The sequence below is a fragment of the Eschscholzia californica genome, unplaced genomic scaffold, assembly GCF_041429995.1.
Source record: "Eschscholzia californica isolate CP2 unplaced genomic scaffold, dmEscCali1.0.p SCAF_6, whole genome shotgun sequence".
In the NCBI taxonomy this organism is placed as follows: domain Eukaryota; kingdom Viridiplantae; phylum Streptophyta; class Magnoliopsida; order Ranunculales; family Papaveraceae; genus Eschscholzia; species Eschscholzia californica.
Genome location: NW_028238483.1, coordinates 44,017,778 through 44,032,031, shown reverse-complemented (window position 1 = coordinate 44,032,031; position 14,254 = coordinate 44,017,778). Strand labels below are relative to the sequence as shown.

Here is a 14,254-nt window from a genome sequence, read left to right as displayed (position 1 = left end):
TTGATTGTTTTGCGAATGTGTAGATATGTGTAAAAACTAAGTTTCCGCCGCGTTCTACGGACGCGACAAATCCCTCTTGGCTAACTTCGTAAAATTCTAAATTTCTTTTCTATAAATTAACAACTTCACTTGAAATTACACTCAATGTAACTTCACTTATTTCTTACAAAAAATTAACCTCATATAAATAATAATTACAAACAAAAAAAGAAAATATACGAATTACAAACAATTACAAACCTATACAAAATGAGAAAAGATAAGAATTACAAACAAAGAAAAACTAGATCCTTCTTGTAATTTGGTAGGTGAAAATCATTGTTAATCATAAACAAAACTCTTTCATATTAGTACATAGCTATATCGACGGGTAGGTAGACAGAAGAACGGGCAATTTGAAAATTTTGACTTTTGAATATCTCAGGATTTAGATATACACGTCTTTAAAAGAAAGCGAGGAGTGAGGTGTTAGAAGCAATGGCGTAAGTGGCCGGCGGGTCTAATGTTGTTGGTAGATACCTGTGTTCATGACATGACCAATTATGGCATGGAGTTTATGCACAGGAATGTATACCTCGATGGAGCATGCGAATGTAGAGCATTAAAATCATATAGGACAATAAGAGAACATTAAAAAAAAATGTCATGTTTGAAGTCTAATTTAGGCACTCTATAGAAAGAAAAAGTGGTCTCTCATGTTTGATATGCATGATGCCTTTCTCCTATATATATAAGACGGTTTTTACGTGGTCCAACTTGGTTTCTTATTGAGCAGAGGGTAGACATTTTTCTCCAGAGGAAATACATATATATTTTAAAAGTGGAAGATTTATCCCGAAGTATTACTTAAAGCAATGGCATTTGTGAATAAAGATTGCTTTATCTTATTTAGTGGAAAAGGTTTTACCATACATCAAAGATATGATATAGGTTCATGTTGCCCACTACTGAATAGTCCAGATCTAAATGTGTTAAGACTTCGGTTTTTGTAAAGCAATTCAATCATTGCGACTTGAAGAAGTACCAAATATCATCAATGAGTGAATTACAACGACGCTACTACGTGTGGTTGAGATATTAAAAGTAACGGAGGAAATAAAATAATTATAATTCCCACACATGTAAAATCATTTGGAAAAAGTTGAAAATCTTTCTTCTTAATTAGAGTGAGATCATGATATAGTAGACGAATGTGTTACGAGGTTTGCAAGAATGTTGTTGGTTGTGTTGTGTTGGTAGTGTAGATTTTGGTACCATATAATTATCGAGGGGGATAAATTAATGGATAGATGTTTTTATTTGTTTATTATTTCTATTGGAGATGATCAAATGGCCAAGAAGATTAAACGATTGAATTTTGTTATTAGAAATGATGAAATGTCCTAGTATATTAAACTCTAAAAGTGATATGTTTGTCATCGAACAGCATCTTGAGCCTGAATATAGTGGTGGAGGTCGCATGACGGTAGCAGATACAGCTAGATATATAGTGCCGTTGTGGTCTAATGAGAACAAATATAGACAACCAAATAGAAGGTCTGTTATAGTTATTGGTGGTTATGATTTTGGTCAACAAGAGTTGTGGGCTACGGTTAACGATGTTGGGGGAAGCCAAGCTAAACAAATTGATGAAGATGTGTTCATTGAAGGCTGTGATGAGTCTGTGGCTCGCCCTTTTTTCTCAGCTTACAACCGTGGAATTGATATTAATAGGGCTATACGTTGGATAGAAGAAGCAATGGTTGCTGCTAGTGAGCTCAAAAATCGCACAGGAGGAGAAATCAAAAGTATGTGCTTGTTTTTTTTTTACAATTGTTTTTTATATTAAAAAATACAAGTTAACAATTATTTGTCCATGTATAGTTATTAAGATTCTTCCCGACAACGGTACCGAGAGAGTGCGGTTTGTTGATGTTTCTGTTTTGAAAGAAGAGAAAGATGCAAGATCGAACCAACATCAGGAATGAATGAAAAAGGTATGTAAACAATTAAACAAATTCTAAATCTCTTCCCATTACACTATATTTTCTTTGATATGCCTTTTCTCAAATTGCAGGGGGTCTCGTATGTTCGGCTGTCAGATGTGACTGCTAACTTTTTTTTACTTCTACTGAACCTTTAGATTGTTGTTAATGGCGACTGCACGTATGCCCCTTTTCCCTCTAAATGTGTGATGGTTACTCATACTGACTTCGGATTGAATTTAAGCATTATATTACTTCGTTTAAGCATTATATTACTTGGGAGGATATAGACTAATGCTCTTCTGATCAATCTGATATGTATACTCTATTTTGTTTATGTTAGATGACTTGATCATGTCCTCTGTTTTTCACTGCTATTAATCATATTTTGCAAGTTCCATCATGATTCTCTTGGTATTTTTGGGGTTGAGTGTGACCCATCTTATGAATTATAAAGCATTGCCATTTGGTCTGAATATTTGTTGATTTTGAATTGCGTAGTCTCGAAGATTTTTTTTTTGTTCGATTATTTGTTGCCATTGTGTTCATGGAGTTGAGAACTAGTAACGGAGTTCCACTTTCCGCCGAAGGTTTTGATTCAGATAATTAAATTAGGAATTATGATGTTTGGATTTGGAAAGAGATTAAATTCTAATGATAATTCAGTTGATTTTGATCCGGAAGCAAGTACCGTTGGCTCTCAACGCCATCGTCCGCCTCAATTTTCCTGATGCAAAAACAGATCCGATATCCTTCCTCATCTTCTTCACTTTTACCTGGTTGTATGCCCTTTTTGGAGGAGAAAGAGTGTTGATTTTGGTCGAGCTTTTGATTTTATGAAGGCTCTTTTCATCTGAACCAGGGGTCCACTTCGAACGGTCCAGCTCAAGATCCACACAAAGGGGCTTGAGTTAGAGGAGTGCAAACATGCGGTGGAATTTCAGAATCAGATACAAATTGCGGTCAAGTGGATCGTTTGGTGTAGGGCCAGATCTTCGCCTATTCTAGCACTTTTCTAATATGAAACTCCAAACTCCTTACAAGCCACAAAAACTAAGGTGTTGTTTGTTTTTCAAAATTTTCAGATATGAAATCTCAGATCTGAAATGAAATCCAAATACATGCCTGAATTGAAATTTGAAATTTTGAAATTTGAAATTTTGATTGAATATGAAATTCCAAACTCCTTACTGTGGAGTTTTTCAAAATGTTTTTGTATTTTGCTTAATTTGAAATTTTGGCTGAATTGAATACATGTCTGAACTGACCAAATAAATGGCCAAACATTTCAAACTTCAATACAAGTCTAATATCTAGAAAGCAGCAAAAGACATTTATACCCTTGTTAAAATCTAAAATACTAAGGGTTATTTCCTTAATGGCCCCCAACTTTGTGACCAGCTTCCTGCCTGGCCCCCTACTTTACGAGAAATACCCATATGGCCCCCTTCCGTTATAACACCGTCACTCTCTCTCCTCCATCATGTTTTCTCTCTGACAACTCACGCCACATCATTTGTTACGCCACCTCATCACCTTCTCAGGCAGAGGTCGCCGGCCGGCCAACTTCAAACTAAAAAAAAAGTATTTTCTTTTTTCTCTCTTCCTCTCTCTCTCTAAAATTACTCCGGCGAAGGGAGACCTTTGCCGGAGTGGTCTGTTCAGTGACGAACAAATCTCGGTCTGTTCTTCAAGAACAGACCACTCCGGCGAAGGTCTCCCTTCGCCGGAGTAATTTTAGAGAGAGAGGAAGAGAGAAAAAAAAAAAAAAATTTAGTTTGAAGGTCGCCGGCCGGAAATGTGGACATCACCACCACCACCACTAAACACACTACCACAACCAAGAATTTTACTTGACTGATCAGTTAGAGAGAGAGTGCGACCGAGAAATAGGTTTACAAATATAATAAATGGGTATATGTCAAAATATAAATTCAGACCTACTAATTCAGATTTGCAAAACAATTAAGTCAATTCAGATTCAACAAATTCAGATTTAGCAAATTAAGATTAATCTAACTCAGATTTAGACATACAAAAAAACAAACATCACCTGTGTGTGTGAGAGAGTGCTTCTACTACTCTAAGACTTTTCCTAATAAAAACTTAAACAGGTTAAATAATAAATGTCTTATCTCAAAGGAATCCACATGCGCACACGCGCATATTTATATAAATTACAAGGAAGACAACTTGATTTTCAACATAGAGTGTAGTAGATGCCTGTGCTACGTGTGGTCAGACAAAATTGTGGTTGTTAAGAGGCAAAAGGCTCTCCGAGAAAGTTGTAAAAGAAGAAACAGTGCAGAGATGTGGAATTGAGAAGGGGATTCCACTTACTTCAAGCTCTGTCCAGATACCTTTCTTCCAATTGTAACAATTGAAATATACACATTTCTTCCCCCCCCCACTTCTACACGACAATCCGGTCCCTCGTGGGATTTTAAGATCACCTTATCATCTGATTGTACCAAATTATAAAACTTAACATGTTGATACTTACCCAAATTGAAAGGCAATGTAAAGCTACACACTTCACTCCATCTTCCTTCGTCACTACATGGAAAACTACAACTACTACTAACAGTAGGTGTTCTATTGATTTCGTCATCTTCATAAATGTACATCTTGAACAGAGAATAATTCATCCTAAATATCACAGCTAAACGCCCATCCACTTGTAAGAAACTAACATGCCCAATGAACGGAAATTTCCCATCAGCATTTTGATAGTATTCAGACTGATCTCGAGGTTGTTCTAGGATGAAATTTGGAACCGTTACTTTTCTGAACTTCTCCCTTCTTACATCAAATGCCACTAACCACAAAGGACCATAACTAGTATTCCACATGCCTTGCTCAAGCCGAAAAGTGCTCCAATAAATAACACCATTCACATAAATAGAGTTGTTCGTTAGTCCATGAGGTGGGACCTCATTGATGATCGTCCATCTATTAGCACCTTGGCGCCCTATGGTCAAAACCTCACAAATAAAATAGTCATCACCGAAATTAGGTTGCAGTATCTTCCATACACAGACCAATATGTGGTCATTAGTGTCTGGATCAAAACCAAATGCGAATCTAGAAGACTGAACATAATGACACCGTAGGCCACGATGATCTTTTTCTGACAAAGATGGTGAGTTAAACCATGGTGATAATTCTCCACTACTGATATTACATATACGAACAGCATACGAGTTTAGGGAGTCAATGAGACAAACTAAACCATTTACAGGGTTCGATATCTCCTCGTAAGAGGACGAGTCAATCTCCCTTACAGTGTCAAATACTACTTTTGCAGAGCCACTGTCTTCAAACAGGTCAGCTGTAATGTGGAACTCCTTAAAAGGCCAATTCGCACCTACAATGAAGGCACCATCCAATTCTCGTTCCCTTTTTATCTGCTCCTCTGTCATTGGGGCAGGAATGACGATAAATAAACGACAAGGAGGGCGTGTTTTTGAAAGGGTAAGGTGTGAATCGATGAAGTTTTGATCTTTTTCGATTAAGCAACACCATTTCTTACAAGCACTCTTAAAGCGGAAAAGGGATTTGACGGGGAGTCTGGTTAGTATCTCACATATCAACCAATCACCATCAGTAATACTATTAGTACATCTAACCATCTTCTTCTTCTTCTTCTCCAACTTGTTATTGTTGTTGTGGATGTTAAATTAGATACTACCAAAAGCAGCAACATCAACTTTCATCTTAATATTATTAGCCACTTACCCTCCTGTCCCATATAAATATGTTATCAAGAACCCTAAATCCTTAACTTAGCCAAACAAGATAAGAAATCATGGGGTAATTTTACTAAACAAACTATACCCATGGTTAAATTAAACAAGTTAAGCAAAAATTTGGATGAAAGTTTCAATTTTTATTCATATAAAAGAAGAAATCATGGAGAATAATGGGTGTGAGATACAAAATTATATTAGAATCTATAAAAAGTGGATATAAAACAAGAAATCATGGAGAAATTTCACTAAACAAGCTATACCCTTGTTTCAATTGAACGAGATAAGCAAAAATTTTGATGAAAGTTTGATTTTTTATTGATATAAAGCAAGAAATCATAAAGAATAATTGTAGTGAGATACCAAATATATATAAAAATCTATGAAATTTTAGGGTTTAAAACTAAGAGATAGATAAGAGAGTACCGGCAATTAGCGAGCTAATTTGAACGGCCGGAGCTCCGGAGGAGGAGAGGAGATCGTCGGGAAGAGACAGAGAGAGAGAAAGATAGAGAGGCGTTTGAAGATGCTGATAATAGTTGGAATTTGGTTTGCCCATCTGTCAGAGACAGAGAGATCTGTGTACTTAAAGATACTTACTTGACATTTGTAGAAAACATCTAATGAATTATGAGTTCAATAGATTATTTTTAAAGGTCGCGGCTTAGGGGAATAAAGAAAATTCTCCGAAAATAAAAAATTAGTCAACAAAAATTGATTTAGAGGGCATATTCTTATTTTAATCCAAAAAATTGACTTCATCAAACATTGATCCCTAATCTTCATATTCTCTCTCTCTCTCCCTCTCGTCCTCACTCCCTCACCATCTCTTTCATTCTCATTGACTACCTCTTTGTCGTTCTCACCCTAGATCTTTATCTCTTTCATTGTAGATCACTCTCATCCCTCTCGTTGTAGACATATCTCTTTGTAGATTATTTTTTTTTTCTGTCGCAGTCTTTATCTCTCTTTCTCGCAACCTCTATCTTATCTTATCTTCTCTCTCTCTCTATCTCTCTCTCTCTCTCTCTCTTGGAGTATTTATAGATCTCTCTGTGGAGACCACATAGTTCATGGACACAAAACGTTTCGTAGCCACGAAACGTTTTGCAGCAACGAAATGGTCAAGGTCACAAAATGTTTCGTGGACACGAAATACTCGAAGGGTTTTGCCAAAAACCCTCCTCGAGGTCTGGTTCTGGCGAAGGGAACACTTGCCTTCGCCGGAACAGTGTCTGTATTCCCTTCGCCGGAACAGTTTCTTTATGTGAGAGAGGGAGAAAAAAACAATGAAAGATCGATCAAGAAACAATGAAAGATTGAGAGAAAAACAATGAGAGATCGAGAGACATAGATAGGGAGATCAATAAAGAGAGAGAGAGAGAGGGAGATCAATAATAGTACATCTAACCATCATCTTCCGCTTCTACTTGTTATTGTTGTTTTTGAGATTAAATTCCATACCACCAAAAGCAGCATCAATTAATATTATTAGCCACTTACCCTCCTCTCCCATATAAATATGTTATCAAGACCCTAAATCCTTAATGTGATCAAAAGCAACTGCCCGTTACGAACCATTCTAGGGATGGGTTTATCGGGGCACGGCGAGCTTAGGATTGTGTTTCTAGGCCCGTTAGGACCAGAGACACGCTCCGCCACTGTCTATGCATCGCATGTTACTGTGTCGTGGCCACCACCGAGTGGACAGAATTGTACAGGGTGTGGTGTTTTTTTTTCTCATTAACTACATCGGGATAATCTGATTTAAATGAAAAAGGAACAATATGTAAATCCAGTTGGTTAGTAGAAGCTTTGGATACTTTTGGTCGGGGAAGAATAGTCTCTTATCATATATTACATGAAAAAATACACCACCTAATCACCAATTGTCAACACAAATCAAACTACTACAGTCGAAAGATTTATTTTTCTCTTGCCTTTCCTTCTGTTTCATCATACAATTTGATACTTCGGATCAGTTCTTTACAGTTTTCGATTATGACCACTCACTCTTGACTCTTCTGACATACAATTTGATATATTTCATCTTCTTTGTATTGGGAAGATTTTCGTAGGGGGGTTGGCAATGTCATTAAGTAGTTAGTTTACTTACTATACTTGAATGACTACTGTATTAGTAAAATTCACTAATAATCTATTGAACTCATAATTGATTAGATGTTTTCTACGAATGTCAACTAAGTATCTTAAGTACATGAATCCCGTTCGAATCCGCTCAATAATCTTAATCTTCATCTTCTACTTCGTCTTCGTCTTCATCTTCTTCGTCTCTATCTAATCTTCTTCTCCAACGCCAGTTAGTATCTCCCTCTCTTCCGTCTCGAGTCTCCATGAATCACGAAGAAATAGTGTTTCGTCTTCAAGTCGGCAAGTCCATAGCTCCTCAATCCTCATAAATTCATCTAATCTTCCCCTAATTGTTTTCGTTCGGCTTTTACGAACTAATAGTCAACATGTTTTGAGTATAGTTTTTGAAGTCGTAATTTTATTCTTGTTGAAGTTTAATCTTTTGGTTCGATTCTCCAACCGGACCAAACCATGAGGGGATTGGCTTGGGTTGAGTTTTCCAAAAAGTCGGATTTCGAACCAATGTACGGTATTGTGTGGTGGTGGTGACCAAAGTGACGGATTGTGGTGTTGACCTCGTAAAAGAATGTATCATAATAAACACTAAATTCTTAGACATTCAATGTATTGTGATATTTTGATATATATATATATATATATATATATATATATATATATATATATATATGTTGGTGTTCGCTACCTTTATCTTGAATAGTGAACATCCAAAGTCCACCGTCGACCTCGATAAATTGAAAAATTTGACGGATTTGGACGAGTTTTGAATACTAAAATTTTAAATAATCTATTGAAATCATAATTCATCAGATGTTTTTTTTAGAAATGGCAACTAAGTATCTTCAAGGCATGAATCGTATATGCTCAAGAATCTTAATAAAAAGTCCAAAAGACCCAACCCGCTAAAGAAATAAGTCTAGGGTCACCCGACTCAGTTCCGCCCTTACCTTTACCCTCACTACCAAAAAAGCGTGAAACATTCCTCGTATTTATTTTTCTCGAATTTGTTGTTGTTCTAATACTAGAATTACAGTTTGTCTCCTTAAATTCGACTTTTTAAGTAATAGAATGTAGGTTTTTTTTGTAAGGGGTGGGAGGAATTCAACCTCCCACAATGCATTGTAAGAGTGTTAGATTTGGAGTTGATCTCAAATGTAGCAGAAAATTTAAATGAATAAATAAGACTAAACCTTATTTTATCAAAAGGAAAAAAGGTAATAGAATATAGATAAAAAAATAATAATAATAAGTGGTTTAGTCTACTTATTATCCTCAAATGACTCAACATATCATCGTATCTCAAATTGAGATTTAGGATGAACCTGTCAGAAGTCAATTTTACGATATCAACCCTATCGGGGGTATTTTTGTCAATCATCCCTAGACCCCCTAGTTGAAACTTGATAGAGACGGGAGTAACTTGAGACCGTGGGATGGATGTGTTTAGGTGTGTGTAATTCAATCCCAATCGTTGAAAGATGAGCAACCAAATGCAATGGGAGAATTACTGAAACCCCCCAACTCTGATAATGCCTTTACTGAAACCCCCCACTTTAATTAGTAATTACTGAAACCCCCCAACTCCGTTTGATTTAACTTTTATATTTAAAATATTACTTTCTTGCCCTCTTACGTTTTACCCCCACTTCTGATAATTCGTTTACTGAAACCCTCAACTTTTATTAATAATTACTGAAACCCCCCAACTATTTGAAATGAATGGAGAAGCTCAAAATGGATGGCCAAGATGACACAAAATTATGGCCGTTTTTTTACCGTTTTACACCTTTTTGAGCCTTATTTTTTCTATTTAAACCCATGAAACCACCCTACAAACTTCACCCCTACCATCTCGAGCTCATAATGTAGTTGTAAACTTCAGACAAATAGCAAATTTCAGACATATCCAACGACATGAAGTGCAAACATTAACAAAATTAACAGTATCACATTATTCGGTTCAGACTACTTTCTCTCGGTTAGTAATATGATGTTCCTAATCACTTAAGTATCGCTAAAGTATCACTAAAGTATCACTAATAGGATGTAGTTGCAATTGTAATCCTAAGACAGACAAAGAAAAATGGGTGAATTATGAAACTTAAAACAACCATAAATATAGGAAAATAAAACAAAGAAGAAAAGAAAAAGATGACTACATGTTGGTTGATGTTGGTGGGGTAATGAAGAAAGAAAGAGAGAATGGGGATGAGCCTTTGAATCAAAAAATAATCAATAATATTAAGGTATATTGTCTCCTGCTTAGACTGAAAAATCCAAAGAAAATTGCTATATCCTCTATTCAAAGAGGAGAAATGAGTCTGGATATAATGCTGATTCAAAGGGGTCTAACTCTTACAAAATTGTTTTTGAAGTAAGGGAGAATTACTGAAACCCCCCAACTCTGATAATGCCTTTACTGAAACCCCCCACTTTAATTAGTAATTACTGAAACCCCCCAACTCCGGTTTTAGTAAATGGTCTTTTGGACATTTCACTCTCTCTAACGGCACAATACCGTTAAATCAAACGGAGTTTGGGGGTTTCAGTAATTACTAATTAAAGTGGGGGGTTTCAGTAAAGGCATTATCAGAGTTGGGGGGTTTGAGTAATTCTCCCATGCAATTATTATCAGCATCTTCAAACGCCTCTATCTTTCTCTCTCTCAGTTTCTTCCCGACGATCTCCTCTCCTCCTCCGGAGCTCCGGCCGTCCAAAGTGACTCACTAATTGCCGGTACTCTTACCTACCTCTCAGTTTTAACCCTAAAATTTCATAGATTTTTACATATATTTGGTAGCTCACTACAATTATTCTCCATGATTTCTTGTTTTATATCAATAAAAATTCAAACTTTCATCAAAAACTCTGCTTATCTTGTTCAATTAAACCAAGGGTTTAGTTTGTTTAGTGAAATTTCTCCATGATTTATTGTTTGCTATCCACTTTTTATAGATTCTCGTATAATTTTGTAAGTCACAACCATTATTCTCCATGATTTCTTCTTTTATATGATTAAAAATTGAAACTTTCATCCAAATTTTGCTTAACTTGTTTAATTTAACCATGGGTATCGTCTGTTAGTAAAATTTCCCCATGATTTCTCATCTTATTTGGCTAAATTAAGAATTTAGGGTTCTTTATAACATATTTATATGGGACAGGAGGGTAAGTGGCTAATAATTTGGCTATAATTTTGTATCTCACAACCATTATTCTCCATGATTTTTTTCTTTTATATGAAAAAAAAAAATTGAAACTTTCATAAAAAAAATTGTTTATCTTGTTTAATTGAACCAAGGGTGGAGTCTGTTTAGTAAAATTTCCCCATGATGTCTTATCTTATTTTATCGGATTAAGGATTTAGGGTTCTTGATAACATATTTGTATGGGACAGGAGGGTATGTGGCTAATAATATTAAGATGAAAGTTGATGTTGCTGCTTTTGGTGGTATGAAATTTGACCTCCACCACAATAATAACAAGTTGGAGAAGAAGAAGAAGAAGATGGTTAGATGTACTATTAATAATAGTATTACTGATGGTGATTGGTTGATATGTGAGATACTAACCAGACTCCCCGTCAAATCCCTTTTCCGCTTTAAAAGTGCTTGTAAGAAATGGTGTTGCTTAATCGAAAAAGATCAAAACTTCATCGATTCACATCTTACCCTTTCGAAAACACGCTCTCCTTGTCGTGTATTTATTGTCATTCCTGCCCCAATGACAGAGGAGCAGATAAAAAGGGCAGAGGAATTAAATGGTGCCTTCATTGTAGGTGCGAGTTGGCCTTTTAAGGAGTTCCACATTACAGCTGACTTGTTTGAAGACAATGGCTCTGCAAAAGTAGTATTTGACACTGTAAGGGAGATTGACTCATCCTCTTACGAGGAGATATCGAGCCCTGTAAATGGTTTAGTTTGTCTCATTGACTCCCTAACTTCGTACGCCGTTCGTATATGCAATATCAGTAGTGGCGAATTATCACCGTGGTTTAACTCACCATTTTTGTCGGAAAAAGATCAGCATGGCCTACGGTATCATTATGTTCAATCATCTAGTTTTGCATTTGGTTTTGATCCAGACACTAATGAACACAGATTGGTCTGTGTGTGGGAGATACTGCTACCTAATTTCGGCGGTCATTATTTTATTTGTGAGGTTTTGAACATAGGGCGCCAAGGTGGTAATAGATGGACGAGGATCAAGGAGGTCCCACCTCATGGACTAACGGACAACTCTGTTTATGTGAATGGTGTTATCTATTGGAGCACTTTTGAGCTTGAGCAAGGCATGTGGAATACTAGTTATGGTCCTTTATGGTTAGTGGCATTTGATGTAAGAAGGGAGAAGTTCAGAAAAGTAACAGTTCCAAATTTCATCCTTGAACAACCTAAAGATCAGTCTGAATACTATCAAAATGCTGATGGGAAATTTCCTTTCATTGGGCATGTTAGCTTATTACAAGTGGATGGGCGTTTAGCTGTGATATTTAGGATGAATTATTCTCTGTTCAAGATGTATATATATGAAGATGACGAAATCAATAGAACACCTACTGTTAGTAGTAGTTGTAGTTTTCCATGTAGTGACGAAGGAAGATGGAGTGAAGTGTGTAGCTTTACATTGCCTTTCAATTTGGGTAAGTATCAACATGTTAAGTTTTATAATTTTGTAGGATCAGATGATAAGGTGATCTTAAAATACTATGAGGGACCAGATTGTCGTGTAGAAGTGGGGGAGAAGAAATGTGTATATTTCCATTGTTACAATTGGAAGAAGGGTATCTGGTCGGAGTTTGAAGTAAGTGGAATCCCCTCCTCAGTTCCACATCTCTGCACTGACTCTTCTTTTACTACTTTCTCGGGGAGCCTTTTGCCTCTTAACAACCACAATTTTGTCTGACTACACTTACTTCGTTGTAATTTATATAGATATGTGTGTGCGCGGGCGTGTATTCCTTTGAGGTAGATATTTTACTTGGTTAAGTTTTTATAAGGAGAAAGTCTGAGTCGTAGAAGCTCTTGGAATTTCATATTAAGGAGAATGAAACCTATCTGACTTTTTAGTTTCCCACTTTGAGATAGACATTTTCTTGTGTTTTGGTTATTTGTTAAATGAAACTAATGTTTTAATAATCCATCTGGTGGAGGAAACTTGTAGGTTATTTGATGGTCTTAGTGACTGGGAATTCATATTTGACAAATGACACATACTATCCTGTTTAACTTGGTCAAATTATTCTGGTCAACTTCTCGACGACCTTCTTCGTTGACTGATTCTCCTTTGGCCCCTCTCCTTTTCCTCTCCCATCTTTTCGTCGGTACGACGAAGGGGCTGCGTTCGTCTTGTTGGTAGATCCAGACGAAGGGTTCCTTTGTCTGTTCTAGAAACCAGATGACAAAGAGTTTTTCTTTGTCTGTAGTAGGTCCAAACGAATGGGAAAGAAGAGGAGAATGAGTGTGAGGGAGTGGGAGAAAGAAAGGAAAGAAGTTCAGAAGAGTCACAGTACTGAACTTCATCTTTGTCTGTAGTAGGTCCGTTTAGCTGTGATATTTAGGATGAATTATTCTCTGTTCAAGATGTATATTTATGAAGACGACGAAATCAATAGAACGCCTACTGGTAGTAGTAGTAATTTTCCATGTAATGACTATGAGGAAGGGAGATGGAGTGAAGTGTGTACCATCACATTGCCTTTCAATTTGGGTAAGGGCCAACGTGTTAAGTTTTATAATTTTGTCGGATCAAATGATACGTTGATCTTAAAATCTTATGAGGGACCTGAATGTCGTGTAAAAGTGGGGAAGAAATGTGTATATTTCCATTGTTACAATTGGAAGAAGGGTATCTTGACAGAGCTTGAAGTAAGTGAAACCCCATCCTCAGTTCCACATCTCTGCAACGACTGTTCTTTTTGTACTTTTTCGGAGAGCCCTTTGCATCTTAACAACCACAATTTTGTCTGACGGCACGTAGCACATGCATCGACTTCACTCTCTTGAAAATCAAGTTGTCTTCCTTGCAATTTATACACATATGTGTTCGCGCGCGCGTGCGTTCGTTCGAGATAAATATTTTACTTGGTTGATTTCTTACAAGGAGAAAGTCTGAGTAATAGAAGCTCTCTCTCACACAGTTTCTATGGCTTGTAAGGAGTTTCGAATTTCATATTAAGGAGAACGACCAATCTGACATTTTTTTTTTCTTTTGTTGTTGAAATTCAGATTTCGTACTTGTACTCCATCAGCAACAATGGAAACAAACATAAATTGTGGAGACTAAGCAGATCCTAAGTCAATGTAATTCAGACCGAAATACCCAATTAACTCAAGCTTGTAGGTTATTTGATGAATGCTTTTATTATTATTATTTGAGATTTGGATATGTGCATCTCTGTGAACTGTTACGATGAATGCCATCAAAACTGCA

The 14,254-nt window shown here is 36.4% G+C and overlaps 3 protein-coding genes across 3 annotated transcripts; 2 read left to right on the top strand and 1 right to left on the bottom strand.

Annotated features, from left to right (window-relative positions):
• Nucleotides 1–1,424: 1,424 nt before the first annotated feature.
• LOC147535424 (uncharacterized) lies at nucleotides 1,425–2,367 on the top strand. The gene is made up of 3 exons (XM_086649475.1): nucleotides 1,425–1,787; nucleotides 1,864–1,976; nucleotides 2,057–2,367. Exons 1-2 carry the CDS (start codon nucleotides 1,460–1,462, stop codon nucleotides 1,965–1,967), a joined length of 432 nt encoding a protein of 143 aa, XP_086505601.1. The 5' UTR covers nucleotides 1,425–1,459; the 3' UTR covers nucleotides 1,968–1,976; nucleotides 2,057–2,367.
• A 1,550-nt stretch (nucleotides 2,368–3,917) lies between these two features.
• Nucleotides 3,918–6,335, bottom strand: LOC147535423 (putative F-box protein At1g32420). The gene is made up of 2 exons (XM_086646350.1): nucleotides 6,140–6,335; nucleotides 3,918–5,706 (listed from the first exon to the last, which is right to left on the bottom strand). Exon 2 carries the CDS (start codon nucleotides 5,594–5,596, stop codon nucleotides 4,301–4,303), a length of 1,296 nt encoding a protein of 431 aa, XP_086502476.1. The 5' UTR covers nucleotides 5,597–5,706; nucleotides 6,140–6,335; the 3' UTR covers nucleotides 3,918–4,300.
• Nucleotides 6,336–10,447: 4,112 nt separating this feature from the next.
• LOC147535422 (F-box protein At1g30790-like) lies at nucleotides 10,448–12,960 on the top strand. Its single transcript, XM_086646349.1, has 2 exons — nucleotides 10,448–10,558; nucleotides 11,220–12,960. The coding sequence occupies exon 2, from the start codon at nucleotides 11,246–11,248 to the stop codon at nucleotides 12,725–12,727; it is 1,482 nt and encodes a 493-aa protein (XP_086502475.1). The 5' UTR covers nucleotides 10,448–10,558; nucleotides 11,220–11,245; the 3' UTR covers nucleotides 12,728–12,960.
• The last annotated feature ends 1,294 nt before the right edge of the window (nucleotides 12,961–14,254 follow it).